Consider the following 26,912-nt stretch of genomic DNA (forward strand, 5'->3'; position numbering starts at 1 on the left):
TGCACAGGTTTCAAACTCGCACCCATCCAGATGTTATGGACTACAGTTCCCATCATCCCCTGCCAGCATAATGCTGGCATGGGATGATGGGAACTGTAGTCCATAATATCTGGAGGGCCCCAAGTTTGACACCTATGAAATGGGTTCTAAGCAGTGGTGGAATTCAGCAGGTTTGCACCCAATGGTGGGATTCAAATCATTTAACAATCAGGTCCAGTGGTGGGATTTTTTGAATCCCAACACTAGTTCTAAGCAATCTGGTTTCCCCTTCCTTCCTTCCTTCCTTCCTTCCTTCCTTCCTTCCTTCCTTCCTTCCTTCCTTCCTTCCTTCCTTCCTTCCTTCCTTCCTTCCTTCCTTCCTTCCTTCCTTTCCCTATTTCATTTTGCCTTCCTCCTTCCTTGTTGTTTGTCCTTTTCCTCTTTATTCTTTCCTTCCCCCTTCTGCATGTATGAATAATAGATCTGGGGGTAAAAACGGTATTTTATTAAGCCCCCCCTGAACCTGTTGGAGAAGGGCAGCCTAAAACTCAAATCAATCAATCAATCAATCAATCAATCAATCAATCAATCAGCCAATCAAAATCTCTCTTTGTGTGTTATTTGTTTTTAAACATCTAGCCAAAGGGGTGGCGAATCTGGAACTCTATGTGGACTCCCATGTTGCTCCCGAGTTGCGCTTATTTGTATATGTCCCTCTGCCCAGTGGACAAATGCTTGTTGATACAAATGAATTCCCTGTGGAAAAGTGCTTTTCAAATAAGGTAAGTGCCCCAAACCCATGCAGAGACACCATACACACACGCCCCCAAATGGCTGTTTCCTTAACTGCAGAATTTGTGCAAGAGATTGAAGGAAGGTGGGAGGGTAGGTCTTTAAGTGACAGCAATATGTATAATCATATACTAAAGAGACATTTTGCCGTGTTTTTAGTGTGATGTATTTGCCAATTGGTGTGTCACTTTAGTATATGAGTATACATATTGCTGTGTCACTTAAAAATTTCCTTGACTGCCTATTGACTATATTATGTTTTCACTTATTCCTTGCCCCACTGTGTTAGCTTTTCTTTAACCTTGGCTGGGCTTTCCTGTTCCTGTGTGATCCTAAGAACCCCTTCCTAGGAACAAATCCCAATGGATAAAATTGCACTTACTTCTGAGTGTCCTGAACTTGCACACAGAATTTCATTCACGTATCTCTGAATGCTACTAAGGCTTTGTAATCCATGATGCATTTTTCCTCTCTCCCTAATTTGCCTGGATTTGGACTTCAAATGGAAAATTGTATTGTAAATATCCATACCACATTTCTCTGCAACCTCTTAATGGTCAAAAATTGTGTTGCAGTGTTTTACATGTTTCGGATCCTCTTTTTGACATGGGGTTTTGAACTTGAAACATACAATCGTGCCCTGAATGTGAACACAGTGGCTAGGAGAGGGGCCCACCAATCGATATGCGATTTCAGGACCTCGGGGGTGATGATATCAGGCCCGGGGGCTTTCCCCCATTTTAATCCTCCAATTAGTTCCGCCACTTCATAAGGGGACACTGAGGGCCATTCTGGGGAACAAATGTTGGCCGGAATGGGGCTTATTTTATACTGCCCCTCTTCCTGAAAAAGTTGGCAAAAATGTTGGTACCAAACATCTGGATAGATACAGCTGGACATAGGAGACTTTTTATAGTCCAAATTATTTACCATGGCCCAGAATTTTTTGGTATTGTTGGAGATAACGGCAGAATATAACTGCTCCCATTGTGATTTAGCATGTTCAAGCCGTTTCATGGCCATTAATTGGCGGAGATCAATTTTGCATTGGGAGATCTGATTCCAGATCATGGGAGATCGGGAATTTTTATAGCATCGAATGCCCTGAATGTGAACACCAGTTTTCATTCCTTCCAGGAACATAGAATAATTTGTACTACTTTTAAATAGAGATGGGGTGTGGGAAGATCAGCAGCAGGCATTCAAGTGTGAAATGAATAACTGTATCCTGAAGAGGGGCACCAAATTCCTTTCTGGTACCAATGAAATTATTGAATTACAAAGAAAAAACTAAAAAAGTTAAATTGAACTAAGAAGCCTGTTTTCATTTGGCAAATTAGTTCCCCAGATAGAATACAGTTTTATAGGCTGGGCTGAATACAGTTTTATAGGCTGAATGGTTGTCCAGTTGGGAGGGAGAGCCCAAACCAAGAAGACTGGATAGTTTATTTTATGCTGCTGCATGTTTAAATAGCCACGGATCTTTTATGCTTGCAGGTGAAAATGGCATTTTCAGCCCCTGAAGGTCTCCCCGGTGGCAACACACAGCTCCACGTCACAGCCTCCAAAGACTCCCTTTGCGCCATCCGTGCTGTCGATAAGAGCGTCCTCCTTTTAAAGCCTGAAGCTGAGCTCTCACCTCAAACTGTGAGTCAAAGCTGCAGCTGAGGCTGTAAACAGACCCTTTTTTTCAAATGTGTTTTTCCTGTACAGCTTAGATAGCTCTAGCTACCTTAGCTCTCACGCTGGGGAGAGGAAACGCAATCTTCTCAGTGCTGAAAACCTTGCTAACAAATATTTGAGGCATTGCCGCTGAAGAAGAATAGTTATGCCCTTTCTGTCGGAATAGTACCAGAACAGGGGCACATAGCCAAATATCTTGAACTATTAACTGAACCCCAACAGAGATGGATTATTACAAGGGCCAGGTGCAATACTTTCCCATCGGCCATTACAAAGGGTCGCTACTATCTATCCCTCTCCAGGATCGGGTTTGTCCACACTGTAAAAACCAAGTGGAGACTCTTGCTCACATTATACTTGACTGTCCGAAATATGTGGGTATTAGGAATTTCTCTCCTGGGTGGGTCTTAGACAAATCTGAAAGAGACTCTGACAACTCTGTTGTGGAGCTTTTGTTAAATAACACAGAGGCCATGCTCTTGGAAAAAGTAGCAACATTTCTTTTACAAGTGACAGAATTTTCTAAGTAACGTCCAATGCTAGATACGGTTTATCTGTCTGTGTTTTGAATATACTTTTGATTTGTACTTCAGAAATGTCTGTAATGCTCTGGAGCCTATTTTAATATGCCTAATAAAGGTTGTTGTATTGTTGTTGGAGGAAGAATAGTTATGTGCATTCATCCTGTCCCTCTGCCCCAGTACATAAACCTATAAAATAGCTGAAAAACTGGGCTGGGGGCAAGATGTGAAAGAGTGTGTGATTGTATTCTGTGACATCATAGTCACTAGCCTGCAGGCACCAGAACCTATTCCACACAAATCCTTCACCTCTCTTCTGGGAAGGGAAACCAGCTATCTCACCGATCAGCATGGATTCTGAAATCATGTATGCATGTCTTCAAAGGCAGCTCTTTAAAAGTTTTTTTAAAAAGGAAAACTATATATCGCCAAAATCGGTAGGACAAGCTGAGTATGACCATGTACTTTTCAGACTGAAAAGGCACCCAGCTGCAGAGCCTGCAGAGCAGATATCCTGGGGAAAATCTTCCACAAACGGCTGCAGGGATGGAGAATCGCGGCAGCACCATAAAATGTTGGGCGTGAGAGCTTTAAACTTGGGAGGGAAGAGATGGGAGGCGGGGGGGAAAACTGTTTTTCCTCTGACATCTTTTTTGCTCGTGCTATCCAGACAAAAAATGAGGTGGCTTTTTTAAGGACATTCCCAGGATGCCTTAGGCCCTTTCCCCACTTACCTTAAGCCCCGCGCTACTCTCCTCAAGTAGCGCGGGGTCCCCCGGCACTCCCTACTACAGGGGCGGCGACAATGCAGCCACCCCGACGCTGCCGCTCTCACGCCCCCTCAGCGCGCGGCATCCCTGGCGCTCCTCGAAATGGCACCTTTTGATGATGCCCAGGCACGCGCCAGAGATGCCGCGCGCTGAGAGTAGCACACAGCAAAGGGCAGCAAAGGTAAGTGGGGAAACACCCTTATTTGTGCTGTCCAGAATGGGCCAGGGGTCACTACACAGGCAGGCAACGGCAAACCACCTCTGAACTTCTCTTACCCTGACTGAGATGACCCAAGCTAGCCTGAACTCATCAGATCTCAGGAGCTAAGATATTATTTGGATGGGTGACCATCAAGAAAGTGAACGGGCTCTGTTTCCCAAGTAAAACAGTCTTCGGTGCCCTGTACTTGACCAGAACAGAGAAAGGTATAACAGTTTTTTAAAAAGTTTATTGCTAGAAGAATTGAGACTCCTCCCAGGGTCTGACTAAAATAAAGAACTTGCTTGACTGGAACAACTTGAAGCTTGAGACTTTTATCCTTTCCTGACTTCTTCCAGGAAGGTCCACTTTGGCTGGGCTTCCTCTTGGTTCCTTCAGTATTCTTTATCTGGATTCTACTTTCTGTTAACACCGTGAACTTTATGCTCTTTTTATACACCATAAACTATACACCAGAGATGTAAGAGATATTGCAGCCTTCCAACTCCACTGGCACCTTAGACTGAGCCAAACAGGGGCACTACTGGGTAATGAAAACTAAGAGTGTGCACCAGGCGCACTCTGGCCCAGCTACGCCTCTGCGTTATTGTGAGACAACTAGTGGCTCGGCAACTGAGCTGTGAACCCGTCCATCCCTGCTTCACTTTTCCACTCTGGAAAGTTTGGGCAGTGGAGGAATTAACTTAGGAGAAAATGCAACATCTGGGAAGGATTCCATGATTCCAGGTATCTGCAGAGTGGTCTAGCATGGCACCCCTCTCTGGTCCGTCGCCTCCAGCATTCCAAGGGAGTGGTGATGTGGCGGCTACTCAGGGGCGTCACCCATGATTTCTTGCCCACGCTTTGCCCATCTCTTATTTACGTTTGAAACTGGCCTGGAAAGGGATGGAAAGCAATAGGAATGTTTCCATCCTGATGGGCAGCAGTCCATCGGCCGACTCGGTGTCTAGCAAGGACTAATGGGCAGGGTGATAACCAGCACAGAAGTGTTTTATGCCATTCTGAATTATCCTTTGGTTTCAGGTTTACGCTTTGCTTCCTACCCTCAGCAACTACGACTACCAATATAACTATTTGGACGAATCAAACGTTGAGCAGTGTGTGCCTCCCAAAAATATTATTGTGGACGGCATTCAGTACTACCCTGTTGCTTATAAGACTATCAGTTTCTATCGTCTCATGAGGGTGAGTAACAAATAAACACTGAATTCATGACTACTGAAATTTCTGTCATGGTGCTCCAAGTGAACAGAAAAGGTAGAAACCGCATTGTGTGGTTTCCTATTACCTAGTTTTGCAGACATTCTCCTGCTTTTGCTCTGACCTTCCAGTTGCTTTCTTCTAAGCAGCAGAGGGAAAATGGGAGGGACAGTTTCACATTGTGATGTCACTTCCTGTGAAAACCTGGAAGTGACATCACAGTCACACCATGCTAATTTAGGAATGGCCAAAATCTCTGCAGTCTTTATCATAGACATTTGAGGCATACCTAGAATGTTATAGCCACGATATCACTTCTGGATTTTCACAGGAAGCGATGCTAGCTTGTGTCTGTGCCCTAACATTACATTGCTAACGCGACATGACAAAGAGAAAAAAAAATTAAATCCTTCTGAAAACAGAAGGCTGAAATGGGGAAATGACTGAAGGGGAGGTTGGGCGACAACATAGGAAAATGGCTGAAGGGGAGGTTGGGCAACAACATAGGGATATCAGTAAGGTGTTTGGTGGGGTGGAGAAATAGTTTCAACATAATCGCATAGTTAAAGGACTATGCTTGGCTCAGAAATAGATTGAAAAAAATCATGGTAAAAGTAAAAGGTCTCAATTCTGGGAAAGCATGTGAGAGTACAGCTCCCTGGAATATTTTTTATTTCTTCCTGGGTTGAAAGTGGTGCCAGAAGTTCTGAGAGGAAGACAGGAGGCAATGCTGCAAAGGACCAGCTCCACATGGCCCTTCTGAGGGCCATCTAGTGAGGGTGGGCTCCATGTAAGGAGGAGGAGGCCCATATCCATCTAGACGCTTAGCGTTGGGCAAAGGCATATGCAGAGGCGGAGCGAGGAGAAACTGCACTCGGGGCACGCTCCTGAGGAGGGCAAAAGCTGGCCTGCATGGAGGCCGGGGGCAGGGCTCAGTGCCCCCAAGCCATGCCCCCAAGTCCTGCCCCTGAGTGTGGGACTCTTTAGTTTGGAGAGGAGACGTCTGAGGGGGGATATGATTGAAGTCTATAAAATTATGCATGGGGTAGAAAATGTTGAGAGAGAGAAATTTTTCTCTCTTTCTCACAATACTAGAACCAGGGGGCATTCATTGAAAATGCTGGGGGGAAGAATTAGGACTAATAAAAGGAAACACTTCTTCACGCAACGTGTGATTGGTGTTTGGAATATGCTGCCACAGGAGGTGGTGATGGCCACTAACCTGGATAGCTTTAAAAAGGGCTTGGACAGATTTATGGAGGAGAAGTCAATCTATGGCTACCAATCTTGATCCTCCTTGATCTGAGATTGCAAATGCCTTAGCAGACCAGGTGCTCAGGAGCAGCAGCAGCAGCAGAAGGCCCTTGCTTTCACATCCTGCATGTGAGCTCCCAAAGGCACCTGGTGGGCCACTGCGAGTAGCAGAATGCTGGACTAGATGGACTCTGCTCTGATCCAGCAGGCTAGTTCTTATGGGGGTGGGGGTGGGGAATCCGAAGAAGGTGTTGTCTCCAGGCACCATTTTCCCCCAATACACCTCTGGTGTTGGGGCACAGATCCTGGAATCTTCCCAGGGCACAGGAATGTCTTCTTCTGACCCAAACAGCAGGACACCACCCACTTCTTCTCTGCGTCACACACACCTGTGCTTTGCCAAAAGGCCGACTTACATGCTTCTCTCTGCCACAGAGAAGAGAGATCAGTTTGTACCCAGGCTCACCTGAGATGTTTGAAAGTACCTCCCTTTCTTTTTTTACAGGGCCTTGGCCTTAAAGTTTTTACTAATGCCCAGCTCCAGCACCCTGAGATCTGCGCTCAACGAGGTTATTCCGACAGCCCTATGCCTGTAGCAGCAAGACGGTACTACTGTAAGAACACATCCGTTGTGCGAAAGGAGGCAAAGGCAATCTGCCTTGCCCTGAAAACTCTACTGGTTTGCCTTAAGTTGGCTGTGACTTGATGCCACTTTACACATACAGAAGAACCCAAAGTGGATTGAGGAACAGAAGAGTATTTTTCTCTGTTCTCTACCTCAACTCCACCTGCATTTGATCACTAAAAACCATCAGAGGTGCCCTGCCCACCTCTGGTGGCTAATGCCCTCTCCTTCTGGTCTGACTGCCCACCCACCCCTCTCCGGCCGTGTAGGAGGGAGGCCTCAGAGGGCCAGCAAATTTCTGGGCTTGGGGAAGGGGGAAGTCAAGCCGAGAAAGAAGAATCAAAAGGGACTGCCAGAGAGTGTGAGGCAGAATGGCTTCCCCTTGCTCTTCAGCTGCGACCAACCACTTCAGACCCCTTGGAGAAGTTTCCCCTTTTCCCCAAAGAGAATTAAACCTGGCCTACCTATGGGTTTATAGGCTGACCTGCTAGAGCCCTTGAAAATGTTCGCAAAACATTTGTTGCAAACATTTTGCAAAATGTTTTCAATCCCCCTTTCCATTTGTTCGCACTCACCCGGAGGTGGGATCCAGGCAGGTTCTCACCAGTTCCCGAGAGTGGGTTACTAATTATTTGTGTGTGCCGAGAGGGGGTTACTAATTGGGTCCGCTTTTCCGTTAGAAATTCCATTAGGTCCAAAAATCATAAAGTCCCGTTGTTTCCTATGTGGCTGGTTAGTGAAGGTTGGGCTGTTTTAAAAACACGTTTTCGAAATATGGTACAGTTCCTTGTTTAAAGAAAGTATATTTCTTTTGATTTCTAGAAACAAAATTAAGTATTTGAAAGTCTTAAGTATTTGACAGGCAGTCAATTAGAGGAGAAGTAGTTGTTTCTGTTGGCAGTAGACGATAGGACTTGCTTTAATGAGTTTAAATTATGGACAGAAAGGTACCAGCTGGAAATTCGGAACTTTTTTTTTTACAGTAAGAGTTTTTTTTACAGTAACAGAGAAATTATTAATGCCCCACCCCAGGAATGCCCGGCCACGTCCACGTCCACGTCATGCCCCGCCCAGCCCCATTGGCACTACGCCACTGTTTGAATCGCACCACCATGGGAACCTGTTACTAAAATTTTTGGATCCCACCACTGCACTCACCTCCTCGAAACGATTCCTGGCTGCCATTTTGTGATTCTTCTGTTTTATTTCTACCTTTCCGTGGACCCAATGCTTCGATGCTTCCAAACCTTGAGTTGAGGCCTGCACAGGCTTTTCATGGGTTGTGCAATCGAAGCCTCAAAGATATTATCCCTCAAAATAAAATATTTTTAAAAACCTGACAAAAATAAACAGGCAACCAATGGGGCAAGCTCAGAAAATGGCGCCAACGAAGACGTCTGGGGACTGCAGAGAGGCGAGGGAAACAACATGTGGAAACAGCTTCACAAAAAGAACCGCTAACATTTCGGTTGCATATAAAATGTTTTGAGGCTGAAATAAAACATCAAAACATTTTTGGTTAAAAACCACACAGAACTCTTCTGAGGAATTTTATTTCTTGCCTCAAAATGTTTTATTTTGGTTGTATGGAAAGGGTCAGTGTAGAAAATAGAAACATAAATTACATTAAGAACATAAGTACATAAGAACAAGCCAGCTGGATCAGACCACAATCCATCTAGTCCAGCTCTCTGCTACTCGCAGTGGCCCACCAGGTGCCTTTGGGAGCTCACAGGCAGGATGTGAAAGCAATGGCCTTCTGCGGCTGTTGCTCCCGAGCACCTGGACTGTTAAGGCATTTGCAATCTCAGATCAAAGAGGATCAGGATTGGTAGCCATAAATCGACTTCTCCTCCATAAATCTGTCCAAGCCCCTTTTAAAGCTATCCAGGTTAGTGGCCATCACTACCTCCTGTGGCAGCATATTCCAAACACCAATCACACGTTGCGTGAAGAAGTGTTTCCTTTTATTAGTCCTAATTCTTCCCCCCAGCATTTTCAATGAATGCCCCCTGATTCTAGTATTATGAGAATACAATACATTATAATTAAAATCATAATGGCTAGCCCATTCAGCTTAAATATACTAAAATACTAAACTTGAAAACATCTTGCAGGAATGGAAATCCAAAACCCAGATAAAGAAGGGATCAGGAAGAGGCAGGGGTGTACCACCATAGGGACATGGGGAAAACCATGTCCCTGGGTGCATGCCTTTCAGTCACGTGGGAGGGCGCCAGATGCTCTCCCATGTGACAAAATGATGTGCACCCGAACCGCCCGCTGTGGCACCTCATCCCCATTCTGGGCTCCTTGCAGGCAGGTTTCTCCCCTCCCAGGCCCCGGGGAGAGCAGGAGCTGGCAACAGGGACATGGGGGCGGGGTTCCATGGTGGACAGTTGCGCTCTGCCCCAGGCCTCCATGCAGGCCTCCCCAGGCCCTGCCGGCCTGCACGGAGGCTGGGGGCGGGGCTCAGCTTGCAAAGAGGCCCAGGGGTGGGGCTCAGTGGTGGGTGGTCCCAACCCTAAGCTCTGCCCCTGAGCACAGGGGGCGCTGGGGGGTGCCCAGAGAAGGGGTTGCCTCTGGGCGCCATTTCCCCCCGATACACCTCTGGGGAGGCCATTTAGATGGTAAAAACCATAGATGCCTCAACCATGCGCCTGACGGAACAGCTCTTTCTTTCGGGTCCTGTGGAATTGCATCAAGTCCTACGGGGGCCCCCGGTCCTACTGGACAGAGCGTTTCACTAGGTTGGGGTCAGGGATGAAAACACTCTACCCCTGGTCAAGGATATCTTTCAAGCCAGGGACCACCAGCAGATTGTTACTCACTGATTGCAGCATCTGTGGCGGGACGTACTGGGATAGGCAGGTCGGCAACTTTTAGATGGCCATGCAGGTGTGGATGACCTCCGTGCCACTTGATTCTGCTTTGGGAGCCAATGGGCCCAAAAAGCGGCTTCCCAGACGCATGCTCATTTGAGTGTAGAAGCGAGGAAGGATGGGCACGTGTGAAATGGCCATTGCTGATCGGACAGCAAGACGAGGCTTTTTGGTGGAAGGTGCTTCTCAGCAAGTATGTGTCTCTGCCGTAGTCCCAGAATACACATTCTTCCCTGCTTCTTGCAGCATCCCCGGAGATGGCTGAATCAATTTCAATGGGCCTTGCAGGACCTGGTGGACGACAAACTTATACTTCTGAAACTGAAGCGGCAAAGCCTATCCGGAGTTTTTTCCCCGAGACATGGCTTTGGTTGGAAACATCAGTCAAGTAAGCAACCGTTTAGCTCTGTAGAGGGTGACTTAGTTACGAAGACTACCGGAAAGAAATGTTTAGGCTTGTGGCAAGTATTTCGTCTAATGGACAGTGGAACCTCGGTTTTCGTTGTTAATTCGTCTGGGGAACCTCGGCGAAAACCAAAACCAACAAAAACCGAGGCTCCCATTGGCAAGCAATGGAGCAGCAGGGGGGTCGCCGGTTTGCGCCGCAAATTTAGTGCACCAATGAAAACCGAAGCACCCGAGGAAAACCGAGGCAAAATTTTCGCCCAAAGAATCGGCGAAAACTGAAACCGACAAACTCCAAAGGTGACGAAAACCGAGGTTCCACTGTATTGTCGAAGGCTTTCACGGCCGGATTCAACTGGTTGTTGTGGGTTTTCCAGGCTGTGTGGCCGTGGTCTGGTAGATCTTGTTCCTAACGTTTCGCCGGCATCTGCGGCTGGCATCTTCAGAGGGGTATCACAGAGGGAAGTCTGTTACACACTGTGTCCAGTTAGAAGGGAATGTTTAGTGGACATTCTCGTCTCACTGAACATACCGTTCTCACTGGACACAGTGTGTAACAGACTTCCCTCTGTGATACACTCTGAAGATGCCAGCCGCAGATGCCGGCGAAACGTTAGGAACAAGATCTACCAGACCACGGCCACACAGCCTGGAAAACCCACAACACAAGTATTTCATTTAATTTTGCATTTACGTATTTAAGCTTTCATTGTTCTTATTTATTATGGGATTTTCTTTTTTAACCCAGCTGCATGGCTCAGCATATTTGACAGCTCAAAAAGATGGCATAGAGCTTTGTCAAAGCATATCATGGGCTTTTAAGCACATGCAGCCTCATTCGCATTTATTGGACATTTCTTTCGGAGAGAAAGCGAAGGAGAACGCCATGTGTTTAGCTTTCTTCGGGGCTTCTCACTTCTCTCCGCCTTCCCCTTCGCACACCACAGCAGCTCCTCCCAGGCTTCGGGCCACCATTGCAGAATGATCACCAGGACTTTCTGTTTTAAATTTAATTAATTTGTTTAACAACATTTATACCCCGCCACATACCAAGTTTCTAGGTGGCTTAAACAACAACACTGATTGTCTATTGCTTGTAATGGCAGGCTACTACAAAGTCTATTCTAATAGATATAAATACTGCACCCCATGTAAAAAGATCATATTATAGAACAGTGGAACCTCGGTTTTCATTGGTAATTCGTCCGAAAAGAATCAACGAAAACCGAAATCAACAAAAACCAAGGCAAACTTTTCCAAAGGAATCATTGTAAATCCATTTAATCCGTTTGAAGCTCTTCAAAAAACATACCAAAAACACATTTTTGGTGAATAAACATATGCTGAAAACAGTAACAAACAATAACACTAGGACCAGCTTCAGAACCAGTGAACCTATGTCGCACCAGAAAGCTGTCCAAAGAGGTCTGTTTCTGCCGCCTCTTTAAGATTTGTCTGAAATGCGGCAAGACATTGTCTGAAATGCGGCAAGACAACCAGGCACAGCCTGCAACAACTTTGTCCGGGTGACTTTTCTCCACAAACCCCTGATTTCTCTCCACAATCCCCTGAAAATCAACAAAAACCGAGACAAATCATCAAAAACGCACACAAACTTTTCACTGAAAAAAATCAACGGAAACCGAATCCGACGAAAACCGAAGTCAACGAAAACCGAGGTTCCACTGTATCATGTACAACATTATGCTTCACAGCGTATTATTAAAAAGGCTCTGAAGAATAATGTATTTGCTGGTGTTTCGAATTATGTGTAAACTGTGTAAACACTTGATCACAGCAGGTATGTGTATCCGTCTACTTCACAGGTGTCAAACTCGCGGCCCTCCAGATGTTATGGACTACAGTTCCCATCATCCCCTGCCAGCATCATGCTGGCAGGGGATGGTGGGAACTGTAGTCCATAACATCTGGAGGGCCGCGAGTTTGACACCTATGGTCTACTTCATGTACTAGTATTTGACTTTTTACTTCGTACATGATACTCTGCCACAATCTTGCTGAAGTGTCTTACAGTTTTTGAATATATTTACTAATTGTATGTGCAGTGTTTATTTCTAATAGTGTAGTGTAGTGGTGTAGAGCAGGGGGTCCGTAATCTGGAGAACCGGGTTTGATTCCCCACTCCTCCACATGACGGGCAGACTTTTATCTAGTGAATTGGATTTGTTTCCCTACCCCCCCCACATAAAGCCTACTGGTGACCTTGAGGTAGTCCCCATCTACCTCACAAGGTATCTGTTGTGGAGAGAGGAAGGAAAAGGAGTTTCATAAGCTGCCTTGAGTCTCCTTACAGAAGAGAAAGGCAGGGTATAAATCTAAATTTCTTCTTCTTCCTCTTTTTTCTAGAATATACTTAGTGGTAGCCTAGCATTACAGGTTGGTTTGATTTCTTTTTAGTAGTTGCCATCCCGTTAGCTGTTTCCATTCACATGTTTGTATGCTGATTCCTCTCTCCCCCCCACCCCATCTTAACCCCAAAGTCTCAACCATCTTATAGAGACTGAAATTGGGTTCATAAAGCAAACACGGCAGAAGTAACCTCTGCTCCATCGAGTTGCCAGCTGTAGGTTGGGTTGGAGATTTTGGGGGCGGAGCCTGGGAAAGGCGGGGTTTGGCTAGGGGAGGGGCCTCAGTAGGGTATAAAAATGCCATTGAGTTCACCTTCTAGAGCAGCGATTCCCAACCAGGGTTCCGTGGTACCTTGGGGTGCCGTGAGCATGTCCTAGGGGTACCGTGGCAACACTACCGGCCCCTCTCACTTTTGTGGTGTCTCCCGCCAGTGCCAGCAAGGACATGGAGCTGGCCCAGGAGGTCAGCAGCCAATTCCCGAACCCAACCCCCCCCCCCCAACCAGTGCTTCCCTTCACCCTGGGAGGGGAAGTGGAGGGTGGCAAGCAGGGACGTTCGAAGGGGAAGATGGGGGGATGGCAGGGGTACCATATGAAGAGTGAGGTCAAGGGTACCGTGATGTCGAAAAGGTTGGGAAACACCGTTCTAGAGCAGTCATTTTCTCCAGGGGAGGTGTCCTCTATAGCCTGGAGATCAGCTATAGTAAACCTGGGAAATTTCCAGCCACTCCCCTAGCCCGAAAATCACTTCTTCAAGGTGCCGTGCAGTTCTTTCTCACCCTTTGCTTCCCCGTGTCCTTTTCACCAGCTCTGACGGGCAGGCGGACGTGCCAGTGACCATCCCAGACACCATCACTGAATGGACCGCGGACGCCTTCTGTACCTCAGCGGAGGCAGGATTTGGCCTTGCCCAGCCTATCCCCTTGAAAGCCTTCCAGCCCTTCTTTGTGGATCTCACGTTGCCTTACTCAATGGTGCGGGGGGAGGCCTTCCACCTGAAGGCCACTGTCTTCACCTATCTACCGCATTGCATCAGAGTAAGGAATGTTTACTGTCTGGTTTGCATCCCAAAGTCTGAACTCTCTTTGCCTCTCCACCCATGTTTGAATGTGCATCCCAGCTTTTGAACTCTTGGACGCTTGTGAATGTACTGTTGTGTAATGTTCCCCAGTGTTGAAGTCCAGTGCTGGCGCGTTCCTATTTGAAACCACATCTGGCAGCAGTGTTGCAGTGACTTTTGTATGGTCCATGCGGGTTCCACAAGACTCACCCTTCCGCACGTGCAGAACAATGCACTTTCAGTCCACTTTCAATGCACTTTTACAGCTGGATGTTACTGTGTGGAATAGCAAAATCCACTTTCAAACAGTTGTGAAAGTGGATTGAAAGTGCATTATTCTGCACGTGCGGAAGGGGCCTTAGAAACAGCTTTCTGAGAGGCGGAAAAGATGTGTGGGGTGAAAAAGCGGCAGATTCTCGATTCCTTTCACAGGGCCTTTCCCCACTCTCTTCCATCCCCCCTATGCCGCGCGCTGCTCTCAGCACGCGGCATCCCAGGCGCGCACCCAGGCGTCACCAAGGGGTCATCAAAAGCCGCCCTGAAGAAGGCGCAGAGCGCGGGGTCATCAAAAGGCGCCCTTAAGAAGAGCACCTGAGATGCTGTGTGCTGAGGGGGCGCGACAGCGGCAGCGTCGGGGCGGCTGCGCTGTCACCGCCCCTGTCATGGGGAGTGCCGGGGGACCCCGCGCTACTCTCCTCAAGTAGCGCGGGGCTTAAGGTAAGTGGGGAAAGGCCCACAGATGGATTGATAGATCCAGTCTTGTGTCTCTCTTGCCTGTTTGTCTGCTTCATGTTTTCATTCTGTTTCTTCTCCAAAAATCTCCCAATTTGTCCATGGATGCGGGGCAGGGGGCGGGGGAGCAGAATTAGGTTAGCCGATCTCATTTTGCCCGACCCTCACATGTTCATCCACACCTGTAAATGAATCTTATGCGCTGGGTTTCTGCTTGAGCCTTATTCTGTCAAACAGCAAGGAGAATATTCTGGAAACTTTCTGGATGCCAGCTTTTGAAATCTCAGAGGCTGAATAAGAAGTTCAATGTGTGTATGTCGAGGGGGGGGGGGATTTGAGCACACTGTATACAGTTTCTTGCACAAAGACAAGGACGTAGCTAAGGGGGGGTTCACAGGTTCAACCCCCCCATTACATGTCTGGCTTGCTTGAGCACCCTTCTGCCCCCCCACAGGGTGGGGCTCTGCCCATGCAGCCCCTGCCTGGAGATGGGGCTCCACCCCCTGCCTTCCTGCCTCCCTGCCCTGCCCCCCCCCCTGAGCCGGCAGCCAGCAGTCCCTTCTGTCCTCCCCTCCGGGGAGGCCACAAAAGACTGCCATCCCCGACCTTGGAGAGCTGCTTTTATAAGCACTGAGGCCAGGGGCGGAGCCTCCTTCTTCAGGCTGGGGCTGGTGGGGGCAGAGCTGAGAAGGGCGGGCCTTGGGGAGGTGTGGCCATGCCCCCAGGGTTGGGGCATGGCCCCACCCCCTGAGCCCCGCCTCCCGAACCCACTCCATACCTACGTCATTGCACAAAGAACTCACAGATGTAGGTAGCAAAATTCTAAATCAGAAACAGGAAAAGGGGCACGATTTCTGTCCGTTGCCCAGCACAGAATGTCATGGTTGCCAGCTTCAAGGCGGGATCTGGAAATACAAGTCATCTTCAAATTAATAGAGAGCTTGGAGGAAATATCAGCTCTGGAGGGTAGACTCTATGACAGAGATTCCCAACCAGGGTTCCGTGGTACCCTGGGGTGCCGTGAGCATGTCCCTGGGGTTCCGCAGCAACACTACCGGCCACCCTCACTTTTGTAGTGTCTCCCGCCGGTGCCAGCAAGGACATGGAGCTGGCCCAGGAGGCAGGGCCTTCTGCAAAGTCATCAGCCAATTCCCGCAAACCCCCCCCCCTCCCCGTGCTTCCCTTCACCCTGGGAGGGGAAGGTTGGGGGGTGGCAGGGGTACCGTGAGATATGAAGAGTGAGGTCAAGGGTACCATGATGTTGAAAAGATTGGGAAACACTGCTCTATGATATACCATAGAGTCTAGAAGAAATGGAAGTCCTACAGGGACATTGCATTCCCACTGAGCTCCCGGTCTCCTCCCAAACCCTGCCTTTCTCAGGCACCCCGCCAAAAGAAAATTCCAGGTATTTCCCAAGAGAACTGGCAATCCTAAAATGAGCACACAATTCTAAAACTGGACAATTCGAACTGGATAATTCTTAAACTGGGCAATTCTAAAACTGGGAAATGAGCACATAATTACAAAACTGTACCTATGTATGATCGAAGGCTTTCCCGGCCGGAATCACGGGGGTGCTGTGTGGTTTCCGGGCTGTATGGCTGTGTTCTAGCAGCATTCTCTCCTGACGTTTCGCCTGCATCTGTGGCTGGCATCTTCAGAGGATCTGATAGTAGGAATGGAAAGCAAGTGGAGTATATATACTGTGAGGTCAAAAAGTGAGGCCTTCTGAATAGAGTAGCCCGGGATGTGAGTCACAAAGAAGTCTGCAGCCTGGGAGTAACAATGAAGATAGCAAGGTCAATAGGTGAATGCAGCTGAATAGAGGTATCCTGGTCTCAGATCCTCTGAAGATGCCAGCCACAGATGCAGGCGAAACGTCAGGAGAGAATGCTGCTAGAACACGGCCATACAGCCCGGAAACCACACAGCACCCCACTATACCTATGTGATTCTCCCCACTTCCACCACCACCTTCTTTCTGCTATCTTGACCTCCTCTTCTTTTTTTTCTGAGTCCCAACAATCTCCCCAGTTACACCTTTTTGTTGATGGGCAGGTAAGCGTATCCTTGGCTCCCTCTTCTGACTTTGAAGCTTCACTACTGGGGAACGCGGAAGAATCTTACTGCCTGTGTCCGAACGAAAGGCAAACTGTGGCCTGGACTTTCACACCAAAATCTTTGGGTAAGCAGCTGCACTAAAATCAACTCTGGAGTCGGGGACATTGTGAGGGGCAGGGGAGTGGGGGAGACTGCCCAAGAACTCTGTGAACCTGTTGACAAGGCAGATTTGAACTCAGGTCTTCAATACAGTGGCAGTGAACTGCACCTTACTACTTCACACGGCAGACCCCAGACTTGCCGCTGCCCAAGCCCTGCCTCTTCACTCTTCCCTTCTCCCTCATCAATGAAATGGCAAGATGGGACTGCAGTCCCTTGCATGAAGAAGAAGAAGAAGAAGAAGAAGAAGAAGAAGAAGAAGAAGAAGAAGAAGAAGAAGAAGAAGAAGAAGAAGAAGAAGAAGAAGAAGAAGAAGAAGAAGAAGAAGAAGAAGAAGAAGAAGAAGAAGAAGAAGAAGAAGAAGAAGAAGAAGAAGAAGAAGAAGAAGAAGAAGAAGAAGAGAAGAGTTTGGATTTATATCCCCCTTTCTCTCCTGTAGGAGACTCAAAGGGGCTGACAATCTCCTTGCCCTTCCCCCCTCACAACAAACACCCTGTGAGGGAGGTGGGGCTGAGAGAGCTCCATAGAGCTGTGACTAGCCCAAGGCCACCCAGCTGGCGTGTGTGGGAGTGTACAGGCTAATCTGAATTCCCCAGATAAGCCTCCACAGCTCAGGCGGCAGAGCTGGGAATCAAACCCGGTTCCTCCACATCAGAGTGCACCTGCTCTTAGCCACTGCTCTTAGCCACTACGCCACTGCTGCAAGCCATGTTCTCCCTAAAATCAGGTCCTTTCGTATGAAAGAAGGTCATGGGATGGTGAAAAATCATGAGAAAAAAGCCATGTCAGCAGCCCTTTCACACCAGTAGTTTGCTAGGCAGAGCTGTTGCCTTTTCAAGTGGCTACTACACTGCAGAGTACATGTGTAAACTGGTCCTTAGGTAAGGAGTGGTTGTGAGTATAGCAATAGCAACTATTTCAGGAGAGAAATAGTCTCACTACTGTTTGATCAAGGATATAAAGGATAGTTCAAGACAGACAAGGTGGAACGGGTCCAGAGGAGGGCAACCAAAATGGTAAAAGGTCTGGAGTCCATGCCCTACGAAGAGAGGCTTAGGGAGCTGGGGATGTTTAGTCTGGAGAAGCGAAGGTTAAGGGGGGAAATGATAGCCATGTTTCAATATCTGATGGGATGCCATGTCGAAGTGGGAGCAAGCTTGTTTTCTGCTGCCTCGGAGACTAGAACATGGACCAATGGATTCAAGATGCAGGAAAACAAATTCCACCTAAACATTAGGAAGAACTTCCTGGCCGTCAGAGCTGTTGGACAGTGGAATTCACTGCCTCGGAAAGTTGTAAAGTCTCCTTCTTTGGAGGTTCTTAAACAGAGGCTGGATGATCATATGTCAGGAGTGCTTGACTGTGTGTTCCTGCATGGCAGGAGGTTAGACTTGATGGCCTTTGTGGTCTCTTCCAACTCTATGATTCTATGACTAGCCTTTCATGCCTGTAAGTTTTGGGCCATCAGGAACATTGGTCCGGAGAGCAAGTTTATCACTCACCAGGCCTCTCCTGTATCATCGTATGTCTCCAAATAGCCTGAGAGGAAATATGTGGGAAAGCAAGGTTGGTGGTTTATACCTTGATGATGAGGAGATCATTTCTTTTCTAGGTGAAGTCAACATCGCAGTAACTGCTGAATCTGTGAACTCCGAACATCTGTGTGGCAATGAAATAGTGCAGGCGCTCAGTGAAGGACAAACAGATACTGTGATCAAGTCAATTTTAGTCGAGGTTTGTGGGCTACTTCATCATTGGGGGAAACCTGGGTGGTCAGTAATAGCATACTTATAATTACAAATATTTATGCAGGTAAACCAGTTTTTCTTGAATGACAAAGGACTGTTCTATAGTGGAAAATAAATGGCATTCTGCCTTTGTTTCCCAACAAATGTGAAAAAAGAAACCCCAAAGGAAAACAACAACACAACCAATTGCCCTTCGTCCATCCCCTTTAGTGGTGTAGTGGCTAAGTTTTTTTTGTATTTTTTAGTGTTTTTTTCCATTTTTGGCCTGCAGGGGGTGCAGTTTTTAGATTAGCAGTACCATAATTTCAGGGATTTGTTGGGAGACTCTCCTGATGAAACCACCCAGGTTGGGTGAGGTTTGGTCCAGGGGGTCCAAAGTTATGGACCCTAAAAGGGGGTGCTCCCATCCCCATTGTGTCCAATGGGAGCTAATAGGAGATGAGGGTCCATAACTTTGGACCCCCTGAACCAAACTTCACCAATCCTGAGTGGTATCATCAGGAGAGTCTCCTAAAGATACTGAAAGTTTGGTGCTGCTAGCTTAACAATTGCACCCCTGACAGCAGGCACCCCTCAAATTTCCCCAGATTCTCCTTTTAAATCCACACCCTTGGGCATGGATTTAAAGGGAGAATCTGAGGTCCCCAGTTTGTTGTTGTTGTTGTTGTTGTTGTTGTTGTTGTTATTTGTTCGATTTGATAAAAAATACCCTACCCCAGAGGGCTCAGGGCGGTGCACAACAACAAATAACAACACAATAAAACAAATCGAATAGCCCCAATTAAAATAATACAAAAAAAATAATACAAAATAATATAAAACTATAGCAGCAGTAACCTTCAATAAGTGATTAATAATAAGAGACGTCTGGCATCAGACCCCAGTAATCAAACCCTGGGAGGGAGGTGGTTGGCAGATGGTCAAATATATAGCCAGTGCGCAGGGCAGCAAAAGGGGGAGCGGACTCAGCGGCCAGCCCCCCCAGAAGCCCAGTGGAACAACACAGTTTTGCAGGCCCTGCGTTATCCTGTCACAAAATCCTCACCATTTTCTGCTTTCCATTCTGATATTCAGCCCAGTCCCTGTATTCAATCTATTTATGTGTGTGGATGAAGGGGGAGGTGTTGATTTTTGGTTTCACTCCGATTGTGTTTCCTTCCATCCTTCCCTGTTTGCATGGAAGCTGTTTCTGTAGCTACCTATCATACATTCCTGGTGCTAGTTCTCGTGTTTACCCCTTTTCCATCTCCCTTGTTTTTGCATGAAGCCCGAAGGAGTGGAGAAAGAGGTGGTCTTCAATTCCTTGGTCTGCAAAGCTGGTAAGTGCCTATTTATGCAGGATTACAAGAGCTAGAAACCTTATTTCCAGGTGAAGGATCAACCTGACCTAGTGCTTTTGCACCATGACCTTTCTTTGTACTGCTGTGGAATCATGAAGCCACCTTTTGAATGCACTAAGACGTGCCACTAGTTGTGGTTCACCATGGGCGATTCCGCACACGAGTAAAATAGGTTCGACCCAGTTCACTGAGAATGGTTTTAGCCTAGGTCGAAGCCATTGTTGTTCCCCACTGCAACCAGCTTGATCCCAGCTCGGAGGGCAGAATCATCCTGTGCCTCTTCGCCACTCCGTTCCAATTGGCTACTGTTCTACGGCTATGTTCTGTCTATCCCCACACACATTATTTAAAAAAACTGCCACAGGAATGGAGGGACGAAGGTGGCGTTTTTTTATTGGCCAGCTGTACGCATGCTTGAAACACTCAGCTGTGATTGGCTGAATGGGGGACTCCTGGCACCAGAGATTCCGCACTTTACTGGAATCGAGCTGAGTTCGAGCGTGGTTCCCTGAAAAAGTAGTGTTCCCAACTGGAGTCAGAAATTTGACCGTTACATGGGGCGAAGCTGGTACAAAACCACGTTGATCCCAGTGGTTGTGCGTAACACTTAGGTCGAACACAGCTCGAACTTAGGTCAATAACGCAAGTGCGGAATCGACCCATGTCCTGGGCCAGACCTATATCTGAGAAGAGTTCTCTACCACTTTCCCAAATGAGATGAGTTGCAGTCTCAGGATTTATACTTTTAGGCATATGAAAAACCATATCTGCATTGTATCATTTATACCGGGAGTCCCCAACCCTTTTGACCCTGCGGGCACCTTTAGAATTCCAACACAGGACAGGGGGTGCAACCTCATATTGGCTTCCACAGAGCCAGCCACAAAACATCAGGGAGTATGTATAATTCGAATAGTAATAGTGCAACATTTCAGGCAGAAGCAGGATGCCTATGAATCTGGACAGCCAATCAGAAGCCCTGCTGGGCAAAAGACCCCCTGTGGTAATGTGCCTTTAAGGGTCTGAATGGATGGGCAGCGTTAAGAGACCTGGGGAAAGCAGTAGCTGAGACTGCGTCCAGACTGAGAGCTTCTGTATAGTTGTTTTATAGTTTCAACTAGTCTTATGGTTAGCTGGAAATAAACCTGTGTTAAACCCACGAGGACCATCCTTTCATCCTTCACAACACCCCCCCTAGCCCCACTTTAAAGCACCTGGGCACTAGGAACCTGTATTTACCTGTATTTACAACAGGTGTCATGTTGGGGATCTCTGCATTCTATTGTTATCATAAGCCTGACTTCCTTCAGACAGTCCTAAAATGGCAGTTTCAGAGAAGCTCTGAAAGTTTTCTTGCCTACCTCACAGAACTGCAGTTTTACTTTGAGATGACATGGTGCAAAAATTGTTCCTTGGTTGTAGTGGGGGAGGGCGGCCTTGGGTCGTGGGGAAGCCGCCCATTCCGGACTGGGCAGTGTGTGTGTGTGCAAAACTCAGATTTTGCACCGGGCTCCATTTTCCCTAGCTACACCTCTGCAATGGAGAAGCAACATAGATGCTCCAACAGATGCTGGAGGAAGCTAATAAAACCTGTTCCCCGATCTCTCTGGGAATACCTATGGATAGACTAATTGCAGCCCAGTACCTTTATCTCCTGGTTGAGGCCCGGTGGCATAGAGCAATCACCTTAGCTAGGTGTAATGCCCTGCCTTCTTCCTTTAGCCTTGGACGCCACCTTGTGTAGTTCCCACGGCTTCCTGACCATGCTAGTGTGAATTTGTGTAGTATGAATTTGTGTAGACACTCCTGAATTTCACTCTGACAGAATCCAAAAGAGGCTGTCACTGTTGGGGAAAATACCTGCAAATGTTGGGGTCAGAGAGTTAGAAGGGAAGAAACACTGAAGGAGGGTCAGGCTCAGAAATGCATTCATCCACTGCAGGGAACAGAGGCTGAGTGGGGTACAGGGAAATCTGACAGCAGAAGGCAACCAGCTTAGAAGTCTTTGTTTTGCTTGCAGGAGAGAAGGCCACCCCGGTTTCCCTGAAGGTACCAGAAAATGTAGTGGAGGGCTCAGCCAGGGCCTCTTTCTGTGTGCTAGGTAAGTTTATTTATTTATTGTTATTTACAACAATTGTGCCACATGTTTTCCCACTAATGATTAAGAACTCCTCCACGTGAAACCTGCTGGGTGACCTTGGGCTGGTCACAGTTCTCTCTGAACTCTCTTACCTCACAAGGTGTCTGTCGTAGGGAGAGGAAGGGAAAGGCGTTTGTAAGCCCCTTTGAGTCCCCTTACAGGAAAGAAAGGAGAAGGGGTATAAATCCAAGCTGTTCTTCTAAACAAGGTTTACATTAAGAGCCAGCATAGTATAGTGGTAAAGAGTAGGTGGACACTGATCTGGAGAACCAGATCAGAACCACAATACTAGAACCAGGGGGCATACACTGAAAATGCTGGGGGGGAGAATTAGGACTAATAAAAGGAAACACTTCTTCACGCAACGTGTGATTGGTGTTTGGAATATGCTGCCACAGGAGGTGGTGATGGCCACTCACCTGGATAACTTTAAAAGGGGCTTGGACAGATTTATGGAGGAGAAGTCGATCTATGGCTACCAATCTTGATCCTCTTTGATCTGAGATTGCAAATGCCTTAGCAGACCAGGTGCTCAGGAGCAGCAGCAGCATCAGCAGGCCATTGCTTTCACATCCTGCATGTGATCTCCCAAAGGCACCTGGTGGGCCACTGCGAGTAGCAGAGAGCTGGACTAGATGGACTCTGGTCTGATCCAGCAAGCTAGTTCTTATGTTCTTAACCAGGTCTGTTTCCCTGCTCCTCCACATGCGGCCTGCTGGGTGACCTTGGGCTACCCCCCTTTCTCTCCAAACTCTCTCAGCCCCACCTACCTCACAAGGTGTCCGTTTTGGGGGGAAAGGAGTTTGCAAACTGTCTTAAGACTCCCTACAAGAGCGGGTATAAAACTAAACTCTTCTTTTTCCAGTGTTTGGCAAGATTAGGAACCCCATTCCTGAACATCATTCCAAGTTTTAAATGCTCCATTAACGGGCATCAGAGCTGTAGAGGTCCATGCGAATCAGGTCTACTTAGAACTAAGTCCCATTTTAATCAATAGGACTACCAGAAAAAGGGCTTTTAGGATTGCACAGTTAGCGATTAATCCCAAGCAGGTCTATTCAATTGGGCTTACTTTCAAGAAATCATCCTGTTACAGTACAATCCTATGTGGAATTTCTCTGGTCTAAGCGGAGCGGTTTCAATGGGCTTAGTCTAGAGTAGGGGTGGCCAATCTATAGTGCTCCAGATGTTCATGGACTACAATTCCCATCTGTCCTTGACAGCATGGCCAATTGGCCATGCTGGCAGGGGCTGATGGGAATTGTAGTCCATGAACATCTGGAGCACCACAGGTTGACCACCCCTGGTCTACAGCAATCTCTGGGGCCACTGAAATGTTCACTCACATGTTTAGACTCTCAGAAGATTCCACCTCTAATTTTATTTATTCCCTTCGGTGCCTGTTTCTGTCCTATCTCACCATTCCTGGAGCTTTTTTCTTACCTTTTCCTCACTATGTTCAGGAAGTTCATCTTTTTCATATCCATACATTCTTGTGCTGGCTTTCCCTTTCTGGCTTATTTGGTGGATCTTCCTTTCTCTGACTTCTCACGGCATTCCTCCCTTCCAAACTGCCCTGATCCTGTGCTCCCTTCTCCCCTTCAAGGTGACATCCTGGGCTCAGCCGTACAGAACCTGCATCAGCTTCTCCGACTTCCCTACGGCTGTGGGGAGCAGAACATGGCCCTCTTTGCCCCCAACATCTACATCCTGGACTATCTTAACAAGACAGATCAACTGACTGAGGAGATACAGTCCAAAGCCATCAGCTATCTGGTCTCTGGTGAGGGCACTCTAGGATGTTTGTTACCTCAGAGGTCTCTAAGCTTTTTGACCCTTTGGAATTCTGGCACAGTGTGACGGGCACAGCCACAAAATGGCTGCCACAGCTTCAGTCACAGTAAAGATTTTTGTGCTGTGGGAGCAGCACAATTTTAAAAATTGGTGCAGCCGATCAAATATCCAATGACCAGTGGTGGGATCCAAAACCTTTAGTAACAGGTTCCCTCGCCAGCCCCCCCTCAGCAAAGGGGGCAGAGGCATACCTAGGGGGCAGAGGCATACCTTATATTTATTATACTTAGCTTTTATTGCTTTTTATCGCTGCTTTTAAAGGTTTTTAGCTATCTTATGATTGTATTATGCTTACATGTTGTGCACCGCCCGGAGTCCCTCGAGGATAGGGCGGTATAAAAGCCTAAATAAATAAATAAATAAAATAGGCAAACCTGAGCCCTGGGCAAAACCTGAGTTGGATGCCCCCCCATGGGCAGCCACCCCACCACGACCCCCAAAAATGTTTTTTGCACCAGGTCATTTCTAAATCATCATCACGTTACAGAAAATGTTCCAACTCACAAATCTGAACACAGCAATGGTGAAACACACAGGTTCTTTGATAGAGACTGGTGAGATAAAAGGTACGAAAGGCTGAGAATCAATGAATTGGAGTACCTGAAAGGGATTAACCCAGTTCAGGAAGTAACATTATTAGTCACAATTGCTATATGGAACTTTCACGTTCAAAGGCATGGGAGAGGCGTGGAGATGGAGGCGAGGGCGTGGAGATGGAAAAGCGGACCCAATTAGTAACCCCCTCTCGGCACACACAAATAATTAGTAACCCACTCTCGGGAACTGGTGAGAACCTGCTGGATCCCACCTCTGCCAATGACCATTCAGAAGCCTTACTGGACAAAAGCCCCACCTGGCCCACCTGCTTTCCAAAAACACTGGGCAAATGCCAGGAAAGGAGTCAGGGGTTCCATAGTGCCCATGGACACCATCTTTGGGACCCATGATCTACACTATCCTAAAGGTAGTCTGCATTAGCAAAATGTAGCACAATTGCCATCATTTATACACATCGTGATAATGAGAGATAAAGGAGGTTTCATCTGGCCATGGCTCTTCCATTCTTTTTTCACTACAGTCCCATATTTTTCTAGATGCCTTTTTTGTGTGTGCTTTGGTAAGGATGAATAGAAGGATGGATTGAAGGGGAAGGGGGCTTGTCATCTGGTCACGGCCCTCCCACCTTACGGGGAGGGAGGGGAGGGTTAAGGAAGGGGAGCCCATCATCTGGTCAAGACCTGCCCACCTAATCTGAAGGGAAGGTGGAGGAGGGAGGGACAGGCAGTGGAATCTATAAAATCTGCACAATTGGCAGCTTAGTGAATTAAATTCCTGTACCCCAGTTTTATGTATATTTACTTAGAAGTAAGCCTTACTGAGTTCAATAGAGCTTGCACTGGAGTAAGAGTACATAGTTGAGAAGTGGTACATGAGAGAATTGGGCGCATACAATAACCATTTCCAGATGGAGGGGAGGGGAGGGAAGTGTCACTATCACCTGTGGAATACCGTGTGGCCCAGTGGGTGTTATCCTGCCTAAGCAATAACTTCCATTTCAGGCTACCAGCGGCAACTGAATTACAGACTCTATGATGGCTCTTATAGCACCTTTGGCCAAGGCGACCCTCCAAACACATGGTAAGCTTCGCTGTCTTTTCTCCATTCCCTCATATGCAAGGGAGTGTAATTCTTCAAAATTCTTCAAAATTCTTCAAAAACACCGAAAAGACAGAGAATCTGTCACTTCTCACAGAATCTAGTGGCCAAAAGTAACTCAATTTTCAATTTTAAAATCCATGTTTAGTCCTAGCAATGTGGAGGAGTGGTTAAGAGCGGTGGACTCTAGTCTGGAGAACTGGATTTGATTCCCCACTGCTCCTCCACATGAAGCCTGCTGGGTGACTTTGGCCTAGTTACAGTTCTCTCTGAACTCTCTCATCCCCATCAACCTCAGAAGGTGTCTGTTGTGGGGAGAGGAAGAGAAGCAGTCTGTAAACCACTCTGGAGGAACCGGGTTTGATTCCCCGCTCTGCCGCTTGAGCTGTGGAGGCTTATCTGGGGAATTCAGATTAGCCTGTGCACTCCCACACAGGTCCCAGCTGGGTGACCTTGGGCTAGTCACAGTTCTTCGGAGCTCTCTCAGCCCCACCTACTTCACAGGGTGTTTGTTGTGAGGGGGGAAGGGCAAGGAGATTGTAAGCCCCTTTGAGTCTCCTGCAGGAGAGAAAGGGGGGATATAAATCCAAACTCTTCTTCTTCTTGAAACTGTATTGTTGAAGGCTTTCACGCACAGCCAGATCCAACTGGTTGTGGTGGGTTTTCCAGGATTTGTGGCCATGGGACATGGACAATGTACCCCACTATACTTTCCCTTCTCACTAGTCACAGTGTGAAACAGACTTCCTTCTGTGATACACCTCTGAAGATGCCAGCCACAGACGCAGGCAAAACATTGAGAACAAGATCCACCAGACCACAGCCACACAGCCCGGAAAACCCACCACAACCACTTTGAAACTCCCTGCAGCTGAGAGAAATGGGGTATAAATCTAAATTCTTCTCTTCTTCTTTTCTTGCAGGCTCACGGCTTTCGTGCTCAAGTCCTTCGGGCAGGCCCGTCGCTACGTCTTTATAGAAAACAAACACATCATAGAAGCTCAGCACTTCTTGTCCGCCACGCAGCAGGCGAACGGCTGCTTCAGGAGGTCTGGACACCTACTGAACAACGCCCTGAAGGTGAAGGCGTCAAAGCCTTAAGACTAGAACCCTCTCCAAAAGGAAAAAAAGAAGTCATTTAGGATAGGCTGTTTTGAAGGGTAGCCCTGTTGGTCAGCAGAAACACCTTAGGAAACGAGATTTTTTGAGGATGAAGCTTTCCAAGGTCCAAATTCCCTCTGTCAGATACAGATCGGAATGGACACCTTTGTGTCCTTATGTAGCCAGAAGCTAGCAGGGCTGTGCAAAGAAGGAACTCAGGATACAAAGGTCCCATGCGCATTGTCATCAGCTTCATAAGAGCAAAGGAGAGATGCTTAGAGGAAGAAAATTAGCATTTGTAGTGCGATTAGAAGTGGTATTTGGGTAAAATAGGCTGACCAGCCGTCCCGCTTTTGGC

General features: G+C 47.4%; 1 protein-coding gene across 1 annotated transcript in view; it reads left to right on the plus strand.

Moving 5' to 3' along the window:
• Window positions 1–26,912, plus strand: part of A2M (alpha-2-macroglobulin) — an 85,290-nt gene that overhangs the window by 38,562 nt on the left and 19,816 nt on the right. Inside the window, exons 14-26 of the mRNA XM_048503415.1 lie at window positions 619–761; window positions 2,269–2,418; window positions 4,989–5,150; window positions 6,925–7,033; window positions 10,173–10,314; window positions 13,509–13,737; window positions 16,554–16,680; window positions 18,328–18,449; window positions 19,731–19,782; window positions 21,824–21,904; window positions 23,550–23,726; window positions 25,357–25,435; window positions 26,377–26,533. Of these exons, the coding sequence (XP_048359372.1) occupies window positions 619–761; window positions 2,269–2,418; window positions 4,989–5,150; window positions 6,925–7,033; window positions 10,173–10,314; window positions 13,509–13,737; window positions 16,554–16,680; window positions 18,328–18,449; window positions 19,731–19,782; window positions 21,824–21,904; window positions 23,550–23,726; window positions 25,357–25,435; window positions 26,377–26,533 (1,730 nt within the window). The remainder of the gene's footprint in view (window positions 1–618; window positions 762–2,268; window positions 2,419–4,988; window positions 5,151–6,924; window positions 7,034–10,172; window positions 10,315–13,508; window positions 13,738–16,553; window positions 16,681–18,327; window positions 18,450–19,730; window positions 19,783–21,823; window positions 21,905–23,549; window positions 23,727–25,356; window positions 25,436–26,376; window positions 26,534–26,912) is intronic.

The sequence above is a fragment of the Sphaerodactylus townsendi genome, linkage group LG07, assembly GCF_021028975.2.
Source record: "Sphaerodactylus townsendi isolate TG3544 linkage group LG07, MPM_Stown_v2.3, whole genome shotgun sequence".
Lineage (NCBI taxonomy): Eukaryota > Metazoa > Chordata > Lepidosauria > Squamata > Sphaerodactylidae > Sphaerodactylus > Sphaerodactylus townsendi.